This window comes from Stegostoma tigrinum, chromosome 7 (assembly GCF_030684315.1).
Source record: "Stegostoma tigrinum isolate sSteTig4 chromosome 7, sSteTig4.hap1, whole genome shotgun sequence".
NCBI classification, from domain to species: domain Eukaryota; kingdom Metazoa; phylum Chordata; class Chondrichthyes; order Orectolobiformes; family Stegostomatidae; genus Stegostoma; species Stegostoma tigrinum.
This window is the reverse complement of record NC_081360.1, coordinates 88,449,912-88,471,685: the sequence shown is the minus strand read 5'-3', so window position 1 is coordinate 88,471,685 and position 21,774 is coordinate 88,449,912. Positions and strand designations below refer to the sequence as shown.

General features: G+C 45.5%; 1 protein-coding gene across 5 annotated transcripts in view; it reads left to right on the top strand.

Annotated features, from left to right (window-relative positions):
- Positions 1-21,774, top strand: part of gli2a (GLI family zinc finger 2a) — a 382,695-nt gene that overhangs the window by 272,956 nt on the left and 87,965 nt on the right. For all 5 annotated transcript variants that reach the window (XM_059647512.1, XM_048535196.2, XM_048535193.2 and 2 more), the window contains one exon: positions 2,716-2,907. In XM_059647512.1, coding sequence (XP_059503495.1) covers positions 2,716-2,907 — 192 coding nt within the window. The remainder of the gene's footprint in view (positions 1-2,715; positions 2,908-21,774) is intronic.

Below are 21,774 nucleotides of genomic sequence, written 5' to 3'. Positions count from 1 at the left end.
TTCCCAGCTCCCTTCCCATTTCTGAAGAAGGGTTCCGACCCAAAACGTCAACTTTCCCGCTCCTCTGATGCTGCCTGGCCTGCTGTGTTCATTCAGCATCCAGCACTGTGTTGTCTCTCACTCCAGCATCTGCAGATCTTGCTACCTCAGCATGGATTTTGCTTTGTTTTTTTGAGTGAGAAAACAATTCAAACAGTGACATCACAGGAAATTGAAGTGTTGATTGCTTCATGATTTTACAAAGTGTATTTTTTTTGGAAGAAGGGAGTAAATGAGAAACAAGAAGAATATGTACTTGTTAGGACCAATATAAAAAAGTAATATAAGTAAGCGAAGTAGGGCAAGCGAAGTAGAGGTAGTATAAGGAAAGTAAGTCAATATTCTTATACATGTATAATTACTAACTTATTTTGAAAAAAGGAATAATGAAGGGGCTTGAAGGAAGTCTGGCTGCAGACCTGACACTCATGATATGCTCCTCCTGTGTTATGAAAGTTGTAGATGTTTCAGATCGCCCGGGTGGAAGTGTGTCCAGCTGCAGCTGCTGACTAACCTAATTTTGGAGCTGGAGCTGGATCTGTGGGTAAATTTACTGCAGAGTACCATTCACAATACTGAGCAGCTCATGGACAGCACATTTACTGAGGTGGTCACATGTCGCACCACAGGTGAAGACTGATCAGGCAGTGAGGGTATGGGTGACCACCAGGCAGAGTAGAGGAAGGCAGGTATTGCAGGAGTCCCCTATGGCCGTCCTCCTTTTGAACAGTTCTACCGTTGTAGATAATGTGCAGGGGAAAGCAATAGCAGCCAATTAATTGGTACCCGGGTTGGTCTGCTGCTCAAGGGGAAAGACAAAGATTGGTACGGTTATTAGTGGACGGGCATTGAATTGTAAGGGAAACAGGTGTTTCTGCAGCCGCTAAAAGTACCGCCTCCCGTAAGTTCACCTCCAGGTTACTCACCACCCTGACGTGGAAGTATAATGCTGTTTCTTCACTGTCAATAGGTCAAATTCCTGGAATTCCCTTCTTCATGGCGCCGTGATTGTACGTGCGCCAAATGGATTGCAGCAGTTCGACCACGTCCTACTCAAGGGCAGTTAGGGGATGGGCAACAAATCCTGGCCCAACCAGTGGTGCCCACATCCCATGAGTGAATAAAACAAAAAGGCAGCAAAGGCTCAGATGAAAACTAACTTTGTGGAAAGCAAAACATGGAACTGTAACCAGGACAGTCCAGAGGGAAAACAAAACCATCGAAAGAAGGTTTGACAAACAGACAAACTAAGGGAAGGACAGTATCACATGATGTTAATGACTTCGCAAGATGTCCTCTCCAACGGACATGTATCTTGAAAGGCAGCATCAGGTGTTATTTATAGAGCTGATCTAGTTTTGTGTGTCAGGTATGAACTAAAATGATGGTCACTTTACAGTCATCAAGATTTGTTCTGTTTTGTATGTTTTTGCCCCTGACTTCAGACGAGGTGCATGGATGTAAACAGCAAACCAGGGATTTATTCTCCTTTCTGTCTAAATCCTGTTCCCTAAGTGATCATTGTAAAACTTTGAAGTTCAGTGAAAAAGCATTCTTAGATGTTTGCGCACACAGGAGCATTGGTTGCATTAAATACAGGCAAAAGTTTAACAATCATTTTGTGTCATGGGTAATTGCAATAAAATGGAACTGCAAGCAGAGATCTCTAAAAATATTAATTTGAAGCTTTTATTACATAGAGGTACAAAGTTGATAACAGGTCATTGGTTACATAAGATACCTGCTTAAAGTCTAAATGTTAATAATAAACACAGGTCACAAAATTGTGACAAAATAAGCTGAGTAGGAAATAATGTGGTATAGGCTCACAAAGGCTACTTGGATTCCGGAAAGAAAGTGAAATCTAATCCCTTGAATATTGAGCGATCGGTGTAATATTCAAAATGTGTATCCGTGAAACGATTTTCTGAAGTTTCTAGCGCTAGTTGTTGCTCCATTGCTAATGCAACAGTGAGATTAAATCATTATTTTGGTCTGCACAATTAAAGTGTGATCAGGTAGTCAATAATGTAAGGGTTAAGATTGTCTTGCTACATGAAGAGAAATGAAGCAGGCGCAGCGGAACTCTCAAGTTTTTCTAAATGAATGAAAACATTGGAGTCTTGTTGAAGGTGGAGGTTCTGTCAGAAAGTTACTCCAGCCCGTGGCCTTAACGACTTTGCTTCATGTCTAAACTAGATAAATTCAACCAGTAGGTTTTCGGAACATATGTATATTGTGTGCATGCACCCAACACTGTATTAGAGGATACCTGGGGAAGGGTCTGAGTGGACATGTGTGAATGGGTTTAGCTGGGACTGCACGAGTCTGCTTTTGAGGAATAAAAGTCACGCTTACTGACTTTAGACGTGGAGTGGCCATGATTCTAAGTGTTCATACCTTTACTGCTGTGATTTATTTTCGCCCTCTCTCTCTCTTCATGCCTGAAGTCATTCGATGCAGCCAGGGTTTGTTTATGAGTTTGAGGAAACACTGGAATGTGGAGGCCCCAGCTCGCTGAGCTCTGTTCTACACAAACACGCCCAAACTACCGTCACTGAGCAGCAGGGATAGCTTCCATCTGGGTAGCAGAGGGATGTCTGACGTCAGTGCAGAAAATCACAAAGGTTTTTTTTTGCAAGTTTAGGAACGGGTATCTTGTTTTCTGCCCTGCAGTTCCTCATGAGCACTTGAAGGACAGAGGTCTGTTTAGCCTGCCTCCTCCCCCACCAGGAGCTAATCCAGCTGAATACTATCATCAAATGACTCTAATGGCCAGTCATCGAAGCCCGTATGGTGACATCCTGATGCAGACCGGTGGAACAGGCAGTGCGACGCACATAACAGATTACATCAACCCCGTGGACAGTAAGTACCGTTGGACTTCCTCCTTTTTATTTCTTTTATCCCACAGATCAGGAAGCTCAGTGCAGGAGCGTAGTTTCTGGAGGAAAGTGGCTTTGAAAAGAGTGCGCTTCTGATTCAGTGTTAACCCTTTGAGCGCCGTACGTCTGTCCTAAATGATGCCCTGCTCATGATACTCTAGCCACACCGGTATCACAGCTTTTTTTTCAGAAAATATAATGATTTCCAACACTAACCATAAAGTGAAGAAAAATATTTCTAGCCATTCTCGAGCTGATGGAAAATAAAATCTCTTTTCTGTTCACGATCAAGGGTGTATTAGCAAAGTCCTGCGTAAAGAAAACAGGTTTTAAAAATCAACTCTGTCAGCCCGTCTCTTGCATCAAGTTTTGTACCATTTGCTTTGAAGTTGTATTTTTGCATAGATTTAATTTATTACAGGTTAGCGCAAATCCTAACAAGAATGCGAGTACCCTAGAACAAAGGCAGTTAGTCCTTTTGATAGACATCTGTATATATTGTGGTTTAGTTTGAAAATTTCCTCCACTTTGTGTGGTGAATGGTAACTCAGCAACTAGAGTTTACTAATAATAGAGAAAGCTGCGCAGATAAAGATAACTCCTCCTGGTGGGCCAGTCGCTTCCAATGTGTGAAGGGCCAACGCCGTGTAGTTGCACTGTTTACAACGGACTATAACTTACTGGGCTATAACTGAGGGATATGACAGCAAACTCCGGAGTGTTTAATGAATAGAACCAACAGTTGTGACAGTCAACAACCAACACGCCCCCTCCCTCCAACACACACACACAACCCTCAACCCAAGCCCACTGAGGAGGCCTGAGTAATCCTGGATTTTGCACATATTTCTAGTTTGGTGGAGTGCCCTGTGAAGGCACAGTGGACAGATGTACTCTTTGTCTTTTATGTTTTGTTTAAAGGTTGTGTGCTGTGCAGAATGTGTGCAGCTCAGAGTGAAATCATACCATATCACAGCCAGGAGCCACAGGCTTCCAGTTTTTGGTTAAGTCGTAGATTCCATACAATCCATATTTTGTCAGATGTGCCGGACATGTGGATGGCCTGTGCCCAACCCTCGCCGGGAAACTGTTTCTTACCGTATATGGTTTGATTTGTAATACGCCACTCTATTCCATTGCTTCCACCCGATTCCTGCAGGCAGTAAGGAACGGCTCAGTTGGAGAGAGGGAATTGTAGAAAGATGCTGTATGCTTTTCTTTCCCTGTGCTATAATTTGTCACCTCATTCAAGTAAAATACTCTGAGAGCTAGAAAACTGGAATAAAACCACGAAAATTCTGGAAATACTCAGCACATCAGGCAGCATCTGCGGAGAGTAAAACAGAGCTGACGTTTCTGTGACCTCACAGCAGGACTTCTGATCAAAGCTCATTGACCTGAAATGTTCACGCTTCTGTATCTCTCCTTCTCTCTCTCTTTCACACATGCTACCAAAGTTGCTCAGTATTGAACAGCACGTTCAGTTTTTATTGACTTTATGAAGGGCCTTTCCCAAAGTATGTAGTAAATGCAGAAAATGCTGGAGTAACTCAGAAAGTCTGGCAGCATCTGTGGAGAGAGAAACAAACCTGTGTGGCGTTTCCCTGTGTTTCTGTGGGTTTCCTCCGGGTGCTCCGGTTTCCTTCCACAGTGCTAAGATGTGGAGGCTAGGTGAATTGGCCATGCAAAATTGCCCATAGTGTTCAGGGATGTATAGATAAGGTGAGTTATAGGGTAATGTGTCAGTGTGGACTTGTTGGGCCAAAGGGCCTGGTTCCACACTGTAGGGATCCTATGATAATTTTGAGTCTGATGAAGAAGAATCATTGGACTCAAAAAGTTAACTTTGTTTCTCTCTCCACAGGTGCTGCCATACCTGCTGTGTTTCTCCAGCACTTTTTGTTTTCATTTCAGATTTCTACCATCCACATTGTTTAGCTATTATATTTTGGTTTGTTAACTCACATGGTTAGAACATTGTGCTATTAATGCCAAGGTCATGGATTCATGGATACTGACTAACCCTGCAGGCTTCCAGCCACGAATTTAACCCAAATACAGGTCACATTAAAACCTAAATCTAAACTCTGAAGTAAATGCATTGCCCATTGGGTTACAAAGCCACGCTGACTGGAACAGTGCTTACTGGTCCCTTATGAGTTAACTGAAATCTTTAGCAGTCAGGATACTGCAACTAGTCTTAACATCCTCAGGCTAGGGAGGGGGAGAAAAAGTCAGTGTTTCTAATCCTGATTTCGAACATTACAACAATGGCTACACTTCAAAAAGCACTTAATTGGCTGTAAAACACTTTGGGAGGTCCTCAGGTTAAAGACACTGTCTAAACATAAGTTACTTGTATGATCCATATTTGAAGACCTCAACAGGGAATAGATGGATAGACATCAAGTTAGGTACCTTGCTAGATTCCATATTGACAGAGTCGGAAGTTCTATGTGTGTTCTGTACTCGGGATTGCACGTAAAAAGTTGATATTTGGGTGAGTTCAAGGATTATGGATGATTCTGAGAGAACTACAGGTTTCTGCTTTACCCTTCCCTTCCCACCCTGGTCAACTGATATGACCACATGAACAGAGTTTCACCATCTCACACCAACCAGAAAGCCGAAATGTTCCGTATTCAATTGGCTAACTCTTGACGATTCTTCCCTTTGCCCCCATCTCCATGAACAAGGAGGATTAGGGTATTAGGGTTATTCATATCAAGAAAATGCTGCACCCACGTTTTAATCTCTCATGATTTTCCCCGATGTTTGCCTCCAGGAACACCCTACATATTAATCGTGGTTTGTGGAGAATCCAGAGCTATCCGATTGGGGATATGAAATAATTACACACAAGCCAGTGTCCCGTCACCAAGTCACATTTTATTTACATGTGCATCATGTGACATAGAACAGAACATTACAGCACAGTACAGGCCCTTTGGCCCTCGATGTTGTGCCAACCTGTCAGACCAATCTCAAGCCCATCTAACCTACACTATTCCATGTACATCCATATGCTTATCTAATGACGACTTAAATGTACCTAAAGTTGGCGAATCTATTACCGTTGCAGGCAAAGCGTTCCACTCCCTTACTACTCTGAGTAAAGAAACTACCTCTGACATCTGTCCTATATCTTTCACCCCTCAATTTAAAGCTATGCCCCCTCGTGCTCGCCGTCACCATCCTAGGAAGAAGGCTCTCCCTATCCACCCTATCTAACCCTCTGATTATTTTATATGTTTCAATCAAGTCATCTCTCAACCTTCTTCTCTCTAACGAAAACAGCATCAAGTCCCTCCGCCTTTCCTCGTAAGACCTTCCCTCCATACCAGGCAACATCCTAGTAAATCTCCTCTGCACCCTTTTCAAAGCTTCCACATCCTTCTTATAATGTGGTGACCAGAACTGTACGCAGTACTCCAAGTGCGGCCGCACCAGAGTTTTGTACAACTTCACCATAACCTCTTGTTTCCCGAACTCGATCCCTCTATTAATCAAAGCTAAAAACACTGTTTGCCTTCTTAAGAGCCCTGTCAACCTGGGTGGCAACTTTCAAGGATCTGTGTACATGGACACCGAGATCTCTCTGCTCATCTACACTAAGAATCTTACCATTAGCCCTGTACTTTGCCTTCTGGTTACTCCTACCAAAGTGCATCATCTCACACTTGTCCGCATTAAACTCCATTTGCCACCTCTCAGCCCAGCTCTGCAGCTTATCTATGTCTCTCTGCAACCTACAGCATCCTTCGTCACGATCCACAACTCCACTGACCTTAGTATCAGAGATAATGGGAACTGCAGATGCTGGAGATTCCAAGATAATAAAATGTGAGGCTGGATGAACACAGCAGGCCAAGCAGCATCTCAGGAGCACAAAAGCTGACGTTTCGGGCCTAGACCCTTCATCAGAGAGGGGGATGGGGGGAGGGAACTGGAATAAATAGGGAGAGAGGGGGAGGCGGACCGAAGATGGAGAGTAAAGAAGATAGGTGGAGAGAGTGTAGGTGGGGAGGTAGGGAGGGGATAGGTCAGTCCAGGGAAGACGGACAGGTCAAGGAGGTGGGATGAGGTTAGTAGGTAGCGGGGGGTGCGGCTTGGGGTGGGAGGAAGGGATGGGTGAGAGGAAGAACCGGTTAGGGAGGCAGAGACAGGTTGGACTGGTTTTGGGATGCAGTGGGTGGGGGGGAAGAGCTGGGCTGGTTGTGTGGTGCAGTGGGGGGAGGGGACGAACTGGGCTGGTTGAGGGATGCAGTAGGGGAAGGGGAGATTTTGAAACTGGTGAAGTCCACATTGATACCATATGGCTGCAGGGTTCCCAGGCGGAATATGAGTTGCTGTTCCTGCAACCTTCGGGTGGCATCATTGTGGCAGTGCAGGAGGCCCATGATGGACATGTCATCAAGAGAATGGGAGGGAGAGTGGAAATGGTTTGCGACTGGGAGGTGCAGTTGTTTTTTGCGAACTGAGCGGAGGTGTTCTGCAAAGCGGTCCCCAAGCCTCCGCTTGGTTTCCCCAATGTAGAGGAAGCCGCACCGGGTACAGTGGATGCAGTATACCACATTGGCAGATGTGCAGGTGAACCTCTGCTTGATGTGGAATGTCATCTTGGGGCCTGGGATGGGGGTGAGGGAGGAGGTGTGGGGACAAGTGTAGCATTTCCTGCGGTTGCAGGGGAAGGTGCCGGGTGTGGTGGGGTTGGAGGGCAGTGTGGAGCGAACAAGGGAGTCACGGAGAGAGTGGTCTCTCCGGAAAGCAGACAGGGGAGGGGATGGAAAAATGTCTTGGGTGGTGGGGTCGGATTGTAAATGGCGGAAGTGTCGGAGGATAATGCGTTGTATCCGGAGGTTGGTAGGGTGGTGTGTGAGAACGAGGGGGATCCTCTTGGGGCGGTTGTGGCGGCAACTCATATTCCGCCTGGGAACCCTGCAGCCATATGGTATCAATGTGGACTTCACCAGTTTCAAAATCTCCCCTTCCCCTACTGCATCCCTCAACCAGCCCAGTTCGTCCCCTCCCCCCACTGCACCACACAACCAGCCCAGCTCTTCCCCCCCACCCACTGCATCCCAAAACCAGTCCAACCTGTCTCTGCCTCCCTAACCGGTTCTTCCTCTCACCCATCCCTTCCTCCCACCCCAAGCCGCACCCCCCGCTACCTACTAACCTCATCCCACCTCCTTGACCTGTCCGTCTTCCCTGGACTGACCTATCCCCTCCCTACCTCCCCACCTACACTCTCTCCACCTATCTTCTTTACTCTCCATCTTCGGTCCGCCTCCCCCTCTCTCCCTATTTATTCCAGTTCCCTCCCCCCATCCCCCTCTCTGATGAAGGGTCTAGGCCCGAAACGTCAGCTTTTGTGCTCCTGAGATGCTGCTTGGCCTGCTGTGTTCATCCAGCCTCACGTTTTATTATCCACTGACCTTAGTGTCGTCTGCAAATTTACTAACCCATCCTTCTACGCCCTCATCCAGGTCACTTATAAAAATGACAAACAGCGGTGGACCCAACACCGACCCTTGCGGTATACCACTAGTAACTGGTCTCCAGGATGAACATTTCCCATCAACTACCACCCTCTGTCTTCTTTCAGCAAGCCAATTTCCGATCCAAACTGCTATATCTCCCACAATTCCATTCCTCCACATTTTGTACAATAGCCTATTGTGGGGAACCTTATTCGAACGCCTCGCTGAAATCCATATACACCACATCAACCGGTTTACTGTCATCTACCTGTTTGGTCACCTTCTCAAAGAACTCAATAAGGTTTGTGAGGCACGACCTTCCCTTCACAAAACCGTGCTGACTATCCCTAATCAACTTATTCTTTTCTAGATGATTATAAATCCTATCCCTTATAACCTTTTCCAACACTTTACCAAAAACTGAGGTAAGGCTCACTGGTCAATAATTACCAGGGTTGTCTCTACTCCCCTTCTTGAACAGGGGAACCACATTTGCTATCCTCCAGTCATCTGGCACTATTCCTGTAGACAATGACGAGTTAAAGATCAATGCCAATGGCTCGGCAATCTCCTCCCTGGCTTCCCAGAGGATCCGAGGATAAATCCCATCCGGCCCAGGGGACTTAACTATCTTCACCCGCTGAAGGATTTCTAATACCTCTTCCTTGTGAACCTCAATCCCACCTAGTCTAGTAGCCTGTATCTCAGTATTCTCCTCAACAACATTGTCGTTTTCTAGAGTGAATACTGTTGAAAAATATTCATTTAGCACTTCCCCTATCTCATCTGACTCCACACACAACTTCCCACTACTATCCCTGATTGGGCCTGATCTTAGTCTCATCATTCTTTTATTCCTTAAATACCTATCAAAGCCTTGGGGTTTACCCTGATCCTATTCACCAACAACTTCTCATGTCTCCTCCTGGCTCTTCTGAGCTCTCTCTTTAGGTCTTTCCTGGCTACTTCGTAGCCCTCAAGTGCCCTAACTGAGCCTTCACATCTCATCCTAACATAAGCCTTCTTCTTCCTCTTGACCAGAGATTCCACCTCCTTCGTAAACCACGGCTCCCGCACTCTACAGCTTCCTCCCTGCCTGACAGGTATGCTTATCTAGGACACACAGGAGCTTTTCCTTGAATAAGCTCCACATTTCTAATGTGCCCATCCCCTGCAGTTTCCTTCCCCATCCTATGCTCCCTAAATCTTGCCTAATCTCATCGTAATTGCCTTTCCCCCAGCTATAACTCTTGCCCAGTGGTATACACCTATCCCTTTCCATCACTAAAGTGAACATAACAGAATTGTGATCGCTATCACCAAAGTGCTCACCTACTTCCAAATCTAACACCTGGCCGGCTTCATTACCCAGTACCAAATCTAATGTGGCTTCACCCCTTTTTGGCCTATCTACATACTGTGTCAGGAAGCCCTCCTGCACACACTGGATAAAAACTGACCCATCTATAGTACTCGAACTATAGTGTTCCCAGTCAATATTTGGAAAGTTGAAGTCCCCCATGACAAGTACCCTGTCTCTCTCACTCCTATCGAGAATCATCTTTGCTATCCTTTCCTCTACATCTCTGGAACTATTCGGAGGCCTATAGAAAACTCCCAACAGGGTGACCTCTCCTTTCCTGTTTCTAACCTCAGCCCATACTACCTCAGTTGACGAGTCCCCAAACATTCTTTCTGCAACTGTAATACTGTCCTTGACCAACAATGCCACACCTCCGCCCCTTTTACCATCTTCTCTGTTCTTACTGAAACATCTAAACCCCGGAACCTGCAACAACTATTCCTGTCCCTGCTCTATCCATGTCTCCGAAATGGCCACAACATCAAAGTCCCAGGTACTAACCTATGCTGCAAGTTCACCCACCTTATTCCGGATGCTCCTGGCATTGAAGTAAACACACTTCAAACCAACTTCTTGCTTGCTGGTCACATCTTGCTTCCCTGAAACTTTATTTCGGACCACCCTACTCTCAACCTTTTCTATAGTCGAACTGCAATTTTGGTGCCCATCCCCCTGCTGAATTAGTTTATACCCACCCGAATAGCCTTAGCAAATTTCCCCCCCAGGATATCGGTACCACTCTGGTTTAGGTGAAGACCATCTTGCTTGTAGAGGTCCCACCTACCCCAGAAAGAGCCTCAATTATCCAAGAATCCAAAACCCTCCCTCCTGAACCATCCCTGTAGCCACGTGTTCAACTCCTCTCTCTCCCTATTCCTCGCCTCACTAGCACGTGGCACGGGCAACAAACAAGAGACAACAACTCTGTTCGTCCTAGCTCTCAGCTTCCATCCTAGCTCCCTGAATTTCTGCCTTAAATCCCCATCTCTCTTCCTTCTTATGTCGTTGGTGCCAATGTGGACCACGACTTGGGGCTGCTCCCCCTCCCCCTTAAGGATCCCAAAAACACGATCAGAGACATCACACACCCTGGCACCTCGGAGGCAACACACCAACCGTGAGTCTCTCTCGTCCCCACAGAACCTCCTATCTGTCCCCCTAACTATGGAGTCCCCAATGACTAATGCTCTGCTCCTCTTCCCCCTTATGAGCAGCAGGGACAGACTCTGTGCCAGAGACCTGTGCCCCACTGCTTTCCCCTGGTAAGTCATCCCCCCCAACAGTATCCAAAACTGTATACTTATTGTTGAGGGGAATGGCCACAGGGGATCCTTGCACTGCCTGCCGGTTCCTTTTCCATCCCCTGACCGTAACCCATCTGCCTTTTTCCTGTACTTGAGGAGTGACTACCTCCCTGTAACTCCTGTCAATAACCCCCTCTGCTTCCCGAATGATCCGAAGTTCATCCAGCTCCAGCTCCAGTTCCCTAACGCGGTTTTCAAGGAGCTGGAGTTGGGTGCACCTCCCGCAGATGTAGTCAGCAGGGACACTAGTGGTGATCCTTACCTCCCACATTCCACAGGAGGAACATTCAGCTGCCCTGACCTCCATTCCCATTATTCTAAATTCCCAAGACTGTTTAAAAAAAAATAAAAAATAAACTTGTTACCTTACCAATCAGGCACACAGAACCTTTTTTTTTGGTTAGAGGAGGAGGATGGGTGGGAGACATGACCCGGGTAGTGTTTCGGGTAACGCTACCACACAAATATATTACCTCACTCACTCACCAGTCCCGTGTCGGCTCCTGCTCAGCGTACCTCCGCCTATTCACGAGGTAAGCGTTTTAAAGATTCAAAAACAGTGACTCACCGGCTTCCCGACAGGCTCCTGCTCCAAGCTCCCGCTCGCGCCGCTGCTGCAACTGAAAATTGCCAGCTCTGAGTCAGTTCCTGAAGTCAGGAGACTCCCTGAATCCCCTGTGTATACCTGTCAGCCAGGACTCCTTAATTGGCACAGGTTGACAATCCCAATCAAGGATCTCATGGTCAATAAGATCCACCTGGTTCCAATCACTACTGGATTGTACTTCAAACGTTTAACACATTTACAACAAGAGAACAAGCAATTGGATTGGGGCTGAGGGGAAGAAGAGGAAGAAGCCATTTTTACCTTGAGGGTTGCATGATATTGATTTGCTGGTTTGGTTTCAGTAAATGGCTCAAATTTGAGTAGGCACATACTTCCTTTCTGCCAAGTTACTGCCCAGAGGTCAGAGTTCAACCTTTTTTTTTTAAAACACCTTCTCGGGATGAGGGTGTCACTAGCTATGCCTGTATTTACAGCCCATTCCAAATTCCCTAGAGGGCAGTTCAGAGTCAACCACTTTGCTGTGGGTCTGGAGTCACATGTAGGCCAGGCCAGGTAAGGATGACAGTTTCCTCCCCTAAGGGACATTAGTGAAACAGATGGACATTTCTGACAATCAGTATTGGATATACGGTCATTATTGGACTCCTAATTCCAGATCTTTATTGAACTCAAATATGACTATCCGCCATGGTGGGATTTGAACCCAGGTTTCCAGAACATTACTTCGGTCTCTGGATTAACAATTGAGCAATAATTCCACTATACCGCCCCCTCCCCTATATTGAAGAAGCGCAAAACCTAATTTCAAATGACAGTCTTAGTCAGATGTAATGGCTGGAATTAGAAACGAGAAGTACAGTGCCGTGGCGAAGAGTTTTCTGAAGTTTGGGTTAAGGTATGTTGTTGGGGCAACATTTTGGGATGCATTTGGCTGTATTACATCTGGGCTAGGTGTGTTTGATAGAGATGTGAGATGTGTGAAACAAGAATGGTCCCACTCCCCAAATTAATGCCTATTAATTCAACAGTCATCAAGAGACAGAATTTCAGTTTCACTTTGGTTGGAGACTTCAAATCTAAGTATCCAGTCAGATTATCTGCATTTTGCATAGCTGTCGCCTGCCACATTACAGGCCATAAGTCAGAGTTCAAATAGTGAAGGGAGTTAATGGTACAGTACATCTGGTCTGTAGCTCTTCTTTTCCCAGCTCATACTAATGACACCTAGGGGATTAGATTCTCCGGGATGTTCTGCACTCAACAAAGCTCTGGCTTTGGAGAAAAGTTGAAAACACACCTTCACTGTTCTCCCCTGACCCAGTTCTGAAGGAGGGGCATTGTTCTTACGTTGGGCAACTTCCAGGCAAGATGAGATCTTGGAACAGCCTGTCCCTTGAGCAGATCGCCTGTTGGTCACCAGCAGCAGCTGTTCTCACTGAATATTCACGGTGCAATTTTTTAAAAGAGTTCTTATATTGACTTTTTGCAAAATTAGTTCAGACGTTCAGCTTCTCTGCAGCCATAACATTGTATTCCTCGCTCTGTTCTGCTACCCCTGTGCACTTTGCATGGTATGATCTGCCTGTACTGGACACAAAACAAAACATTCTCTATACCTACGCACAAGTGACAATAATAAATCAAATCAAATCACATCATTATAACTGATACAGCTGAGAGCATAACTTCTGCACAGCACCATTTAGGACACAGTTAAATCACTGGGGCTGAGTGATAATGGGAACTGCAGATGCTGGAGAATCCAAGATAACAAATTGTGAAGCTGGATGAACACAGCAGGCCAAGCAGCATCTCAGGAGCACAAAAGCTGATGTTTCGGGCCTCGACCCTTCATCAGAGAGGGGGATGGGGAGAGGGAACTGGAATAAATAGGGAGAGAGGGGGAGGCGGACAGAAGATGGAGAGAAAAGAGGATAGGTAGAGAGGAGAGTATAGGTGAGGAGGTAGGGAGGGGATAGGTCAGTCCAGGGAAGATGGACAGGTCAAGGAGGCGGGATGAGGTGGTAGGTAGGAAATGGTGGTGCGGCTTGAGGTGGGAGGAAGGGATGGGTGAGAGGAAGAACAGGTTAGGGAAGCAGAGACAGGCTGGGCTGGTTTTGGGATGCAGTTTGGGGAGGGGAAGAGCTGGGCTGGTTTTGGGATGCAGTGGGGGGAGGGGAGATTTTGAAGCTTGTGAAGTCCACATTAATACCGTAGGGCTGCAGGGTTCACAAGTGGAATATGAGTTGCTGTTCTTGCAACCTTCGGGTGGCATCATTGTGGCACTGCAGGAGGCCCATGATGGACATGTCGTCTGAGGAATGGAAGGGGGAGTTGAAACGGTTCGCGACTGGGAGGTGCAGTTGTTTGTTCCGAACCGAGCGGAGGTGTTCTGCAAAGTGGTCCCCAAGTCTCCGCGTGGCTTCCCCGATGTAGAGGAAGCCACACCGGGTACAATGGATACAATATATCACATTTGGCAGATGTGGGATACCCAGGCCCCAAGATGACCTTCCAGATCAAGCAGTTTTCACCTGCACATCTGCCAATGTGGTATATTGTATCCATTGTACCCAGTGTGGCTTCCTCTACATCGGGGAAACCAAGCGGAGTCTTGGGGACCGCTTTGCAGAACTCCTCCGCTCGGTTCGCAACAAACAACTGCACCTCCCAGTCGCGAACCGTTTCAACTCCCCCTCCCATTCCTTAGATGAACTGTCCATCATGGGCCTCCTGCGGAGCCACAATGATGCCACTCGAAGTTTGCAGGAACAGCAACTCATTTCCACTTGCGAACCCTGCAGCCCAACGGTATCAATGTGGACTTCACATGCTTCAAAATCTCCCCTTCCCCCACTGCATCCCAAAACCAGCCCAGTTCTTCCCCTCCACCCACTGCATCACAAAACCAGCCCAGCTCGTCCCCTCCCCCACTGCATCCCAAAACCAGCCCAGCCTGTCTCTGCTTCCCTAACCTGTTCTTCCTCTCACCCATCCCTTCCTCCCACCCCAAGCCGCACCTCCATTTTCTTCCTACCACCTTCATCCGCCTCCTTGACCTGTCCATCTTCCCTGGACTGACCTATCCCCTCCCTACCTCCTCACCTATACTCTCCTCTCTCCTCTCTACCTATCTTAGAACATAGAACATTACAGCACAGTACAGGCCCTTCCGCCCTTGAAGTTGTGCCGACCTGTCATACCGATCTCAAGCCCATCTAACCTACACTATTCCATGTACATCCATACGCTTATCCAATGACGACTTAAATGTACCTAAAGTTGGCGAATCTACTACCATTGCGGGCAAAGCGTTTCATTCCCTTACTACTCTCGGAGTAAAGAAACTACCTCTGACATCTGTCCTATATCTTTCACCCCTCAATTTAAAGCTTCTTTTCTCTCCATCTTCGGTCCACCTCCCCCTCTCTCCCTATTTATTCCAAATCACTGGGGCCACCTTTTTTATATGAGAGATGAGTGTAAGGAATGTGATGAATTATCCCTCATGGAATCTCTGTAGACTCAAATCATTCCCCTAAACAAAGACTGTAGCTCCATGTAGATTCTTCAGAGGTCTGTCTTTTCCCCTTATTTTCCAGGCCCCACTGAGAATGTGAAAATATTATGTTAAAATCATGACACAATAAGCATGAGCAGTCATAGCGAGGAGGGGGAAGGTGTCCAGGTGACATTACAGACCACCAAACCAAAGTTTTGAATAATATCTGTGAATCTTAATTGTATATTATCAGCTGGAAAGGAGGATGTTGTTGTTCTTTTTAAAATGCACTGTTAATTTCATGACATGGCCTTATGTAGTTTAGAAAACCAATTTGTGACAACAGCATCTCATTAAATACATGACAATTGATGTAATTGACAATAAAGAATGAACAATTATGCTGTTACTTTTCAGAATTATTGCAAAAGCTGGTGAACAGAATTCCTTCCAGTAATAACAAAACATGCACTGGAGACGGGACTCAATTATAGCAGGCAATGAGCTGTAAGACCTATCCAGTGAATCCTATTCCGTGTTCTTATCCCGTAGCCTTCCAGAATGTCTTATATTTATATCCATTGTCTTTTGATTCACCATTTCAGCTATTGCATTCTAGATTATACAAATGTAGGCTGCAAAACATTCTCTGCATCTCCCATCTTAGCTATGTAGTTTAAATCTGTGTCTTCTGTTAACCAAACCTCTATCCATTCTTTTTTAGTTAGCCAATCAAAAAGCATTGAAGACTTTTGTTACATGGACACTTTATATGTGCCAATTCTTGGAGGACTTAATTTTTTAAGGATTGTAAAAAGATTCCAGGTTTTGTGGAGATACCCACACTGGTTTCTTTAAAAGAGGTCATTGAAAGATCATGATAGATATAGGCAATCTTGTTTTAATAAAGCTCCCTCAAATCACATGACTTGTGATAACTGCTCACTCCGCTGTCAACCCCAGCTGGGCAGTATGAAGTGCAGTGATTGGTTGGAGAGTGCTTTGGTATCTGGAATTAGTTGTGGGAAGGAAGCTGGGCAGGAAGGGCTGCCTGTCTGATCACTTTTAGAACCCTCTCGTTGAGTTCAGGAAGAGAACAGCATGTCCAGTCTCTCCACAGGACTGACTCCTGCTTTCTGGTCAATCTGGTCTGGACCCCATCTAAGACCCTGACATCCTTCTGTTACAGCTCACCTAGTAGCTGACGGTGGTTGACTTGTGAACTGAAGCCATTGCCAGATTTTCACAAACGGGTCTGAGGCATTCAGATCAGGCCTGTTCCAGGTTTAATCTTCAAAGTACTGAATTTGCTTATCTTAAAAGCAGTGCCACAACGGAACAAAAATCAGAATCTGGGAAGGTCACTCCTGCCAAGCCTAGCCCAGGATAACAAAGTGACATGTTAGCATACCTGCATGTACTTTGACTGAAAGGAAAGCAACAAAATTATGAACTGACTGACAGCATCTTTGCCAATGTCTCCTCCTGCATTGAATTTCATATTGGCTCAGCATGGGACAGAGGGTTTATTTGTGGTTTCCTTCTTCTGTGCACACATTCCATTGTCTAAATTCATGTCTGAAGTATACCCACTTGAGTGAGGTACCAGAATTTATCTGGCACCCATGTCACCATATGCCAGTAAACATTAACATTGTCAGGAGACCGAGGAAGAACATTGGAGGAGTGGGAAAAATAATTGCTACTCCTCAGAACATCAGGCATAGATGTACTCCCCACACAAAGCCTCTCCTTGTTATGCATTTTTTTAAACTTAAGTGGTTCCAAATTTGCAATACATTAGTGAACTAGCTTTCAATCCCACACACGCAGATATCATTCAAAGAATAACTTCCAGCATTCAGCGTTGGCACGTGCAGGTACAGATATCTGATCGGCCCGATTTAAACTTTACATAGAGCGAAAATCTTTTGCTGAGCTACGTCAACATCATGATGCATTTAGAAGCACTTTGCATTTAAACCAGCACCGTGAGAGATTATGGTAATTCTCTCTCAGCAGTTCTTCATAGAATCCCTATAGTGTGGAAGCCAGCCATTTGGCCTGTTGAGCCCATACCAACCCTGTCAATACCAATCTACCCAGACGTACAAGATAACAAGCTGTGGAGCTGGATGAACACAGCAGGCCAAGCAGCATCTCAGGAGCACAAAAGTTGACATTTCGAGCAACCCAAACATACCCCCACCTACTGCCCTATCCATGTAACCCTGCAATCCCCATGGCTAGTCCACCAAACCTACTCAGCCGTGAACACTATGGGTGATTTAGCATGGCCAATCTACCTAACCTGCACATCTTTGTGATTGTGCGTGGGAACCATGGTGAGAATGTGCAAACTCTACACAGACAGTCGTCCGAGGGTAGAATTGAATCCGGATCCCTGGTGCTGTGAGGCAACAGTGGTAACCAATGAGCGACTGTGTTGCCCAAAAAATATAAAACATAACACATTGTTGTTTCTATATTGAAGAGCAGGGAACTCTCTTTGGTATCCTGCTATAAAAATGCATTTTAATTTTAAAATTCGACTTGCTTCTAACAAAGATCCAAAGTAATTCATTGCTGCTGTGTGTAACCTTCAGTGAAATTGTTGGATAATGTTTAATTCTTCTTCCATTTCTTTCTGGAGTCTGATTGACTTTCGGATCCTAACCACTGTGGATGTCAAGGCTATAACAGCAGCACAGGACAGCGTGGTGTCTCAATGGTTAGCACTGCTATCTCACAGCATCAGACACCCAGTTTCAATTCAACCTTCAAGGTTTGCTCTGGATGCTGCAGTTTTATCCCACAGCCCAGGGTCGTACAGGCTAAGTTGTATAGCCGTTGGAAATGAAGGATTACACAAATAAGGTAGGAAGGAGGATCGGGGTGGGATGCTCTTCAAAGGGTAGGTATGGACTTGATGGGCCAAATGGCATACTTCCACACTGTACAGATTCTGTGCCCAACTAAGAAGGTAGACTGAGGTTCAGTTTAATTCATCATCCGAAAGATGGCATTTCAGACAATGCAGTGCCCACCAAATACTACATTTGGATGTCAGCATGGATTAGGTGCTTAAGTCTCTGAAGTGGGATTGAAACCATGACTGTCTGACTGGAGGTGAGAGTGCTACCGACTGTTTCCTGACAGACACTAAGATCAAATGCAGAAAGAAAATCCTGCCTTCTGAAGGCACATTTATTTATGCACATGTGTTCTGCGAGACATGATGTTGAGGCTTTAGAGATCAGGTAACGTTGCATTCATGACCTTAAAATACCAAGCCAAATAGTTTTGATTCCCTTGGGTTGTTAATTTGAAGAACTGGAGTCAAAAAATTCCCCCACCTTGTTCTAAACTGAAAGCAAGTTCTCTTTGACTAATTGTATGTGCAAGGGCTATGGGAGAAGTGAAAATCCCAGGCCTACAGCTGGGTCTGGAGTAAAACAGCAGAATCTGCATGAGCCAACGTAAGCGTTGTACTGCTTAGAAGTAAGCTGTAACCAGTTATTTTAACACCAACGATACTTTGGCCTGTGCAAATAATTCCAAAGCTCACCCCTTCTCTAGCTTAAGGCGCTTCCAGTGGAGATGGGCAGTCACAGTATTGGTCCGATTACAACTGCCTGCAGAATTTTTCTATTTACAACTTCTAAATCATTCAGCAGTTTGACAAAGTGCAACTTTTGAGCGCGAGTTTTCTGCTACACATCCGAACAGTTTTGATTATTTTATTTCTTCGTGGCTTTGAGAAGCTTTCTCAAAAATGTATAATATCCTAGAAAATATTTATCCTTTTATCAAATCACTTAAACAGATGATATGCTCATTACCAGATTTCTGTTTGTTGGACATTGCTGCTGAAAAATTGTCTGATATGCCTTGGTACAGTACAACAGTGATTTCACTTCAAAATTGCATTGCCTGCAAAGTGCGTTAGCACCTCATGAAATTTGAAACATGCTGTACACATGCAAAAATGACTGGACTGTGTAAAGTCCGTCTGGTCCACTGTCCTTCAGGGGAGCAAATATTCCATTCTTACTCGTCTGACCGATATATGACTCAAGACTGACAGGGATCTAGTTGACTCTTAACCTACCTCTAAAGTGATCGAATAAACCATTCAGATATATCAACCTGCAAGAGAAAATTCATGTTCATGGGACTACCATCTGAGGACGTAACTCGTCCGCAAAGGGTGCATCTGGCTGTGGTGTCATGAGCTACGCTAAACATTTGAACCAGACTTTACCACCCATAGATAATAAAATGTGAGGCTGGATGAACACAGCAGGCCCAGCAGCATCTCAGGAGCACAAAAGCTGACGTTTCGGGCCTAGACCCTTCATCCCGAAACGTCAGCTTTTGTGCTCCTGAGATGCTGCTGGGCCTGCTGTGTTCATCCAGCTTCACATTTTGTTATTTTGGTTTCTCCAGCATCTCCAGTTCCCATTATCTCTACTCAGTGAGAGACATCTTTTGGCCTACATGAAATGTTTTGGGCTTCCATTGCAAGAACCCACCTTGGATGAAATGCTGCAGACTGACATATTGACGAGTGCTGTACAGCTTTTGTTTTCTTTATTCATTCACGGGATGAGAACGTCACTAGCTAGGCAGCATTCGTTGCCCATCCTGAATTGCCCAGAGGGCAGTTAAGAGTCACCCACATTCCTGTGGGTCTGGAATCACATGTAGGCCAGACCAGGTAAGGATGGCATTTTCCTTCCCGAAAGAACGTTAGCAAACCAGATGGGTTTTCCAACAATCGACAATATGTTCATGGTCATTATTAGACTCCTAATTCCAGATATTCTATTGAGTTCAAATTCCACCATCTGCCCTGTCAGGAGTTGAACCCAGGTCCCCAGAACATTATCTGGGTCTCTAGATTAACAGTCCAGCAATAATACCACTAGACCATCGCCTTCCCAGCTTGGGCAGCTGCCGGATAGAATGGAGAAAGACAAAGGTTTGCAGCCTTTCAGCCATTATACTTTGAGGGGCTGGTAACAGTGTCAGACCCCTCAGGCTATTTGCTTGGCATTGACTACATTGTGTAACTAGCATGCATATTGATATTGGATTGAGACACCCCAGATTACAACATGTTCAATGGAGAGGAGTTGAATGTTATTACACTTCATGTATTTTCCAATGCTCAATGTATGAGAATTCCCTTTCTTGGATATTTTATGAATAAGGTACCTTGATAAAGTACCTACATCACATGGTCTGCTGCAGTACTAAGAGGCTATTCACCAACAGCTTCTCAGGGACAATTACAGATGTTGGCACCGCCAGTGACGCCCACGTCCCAAGTATGAATATAAACTGATCACCCGCTGCATCTGAACCAAGTGTAGTGAGTAGGATCTCAAAAGCAAGGGTTTGAATGCAGCCCTGCTGCCAGTTGCCTGTAACATGATACTGAGCTTTGTTGAAGAAATAAAGCTGTACAGTTAGAATGGGAGTAAAGACTCTCATTGTGGTGAAGACCAAAGCTGTGAACAATGGCAAGGAGACACAAAAGCAGATAAATATTGGGAAGGGCTATTGGACGAAGGAAGTTGTGTGCACAAGCCAGACCATCATGGAAGCCAACCTTCAATCCATGGGCTCCATTTACACAGCTCGCTGGTGCGGAAAGGTGGCCAACATTATCAAAGACCCATGGCATCCCGGTAGTGACCTCATACAGCCTCTTCCATCAGGCAGAAGGTACAGAAACCTGAACACACGCACGAGCAGGTTCAGGAACAGCTTCTTTCTGGCCGTTATCAGACTGTTGAATGGACTCTAGCCTCAAATAATGTAACCTGCAGTGTAACCTCTATGCCTCTTTTTGGTCTGTGCATCCTTTGCTTGCTGTGATCTGCCTGTACTGCTCATGTACAAAGTTTTTAACTGTATTGGACAATAATTTAAACCTGTGAAGTGTTTTGTTCAAATGAATAGGAAAGACCACACTGAGTGAACGGGAATCATAAATTTAAAATTATCATGAAGAAACCGAGGAGTCGGGAAAGTAATTAGAAGAAATTAGAATTGAAGCATAGAGAGATTGGTTGAGGAAGACACCATTATTACTTTCAAGGGGAAATTGGACACATATTTGAGGGAGATGCAGAGTGACAGGGAAAGAGTCAGGTTAGCTTATGATTGTTGTGGCAATGAGCTAGCAGAAAGACACGGCTGAGTGGTCCCTTCCTACAGTATGACTTCTACAGTTCTAAACCCAAGGCTGCAATAGAGCCCAGGCCCTTGATTTGCACATCTTGTACTATGTGAGACATCCAAGACTGGTGTCTGGATGAGGATGTGTGCAGGAGACATCTCCTGCTGGAGCCACTCATTTTGGAGGTTGAGTAGCATTTGCGAATGCTACGGTGCACTCACGAGGTTGTGAGTCTTGTGGATAGCATATTTCTGGACATGGTCACCCCACAGCTGATGGAATTACATACAGGCAAAGAATGGGTGACAGCTCGACAGAAGAAGCTGTCCCGGCAGGTAGTGAGGGTATCAGCAGATGTGAATCTCATTTGCAAACCATTTTGTGGCCTTGAAAGACAGTAAGATTAATGGTTCCTTTGTGGGTGCTAGCCAGGGTCAAGA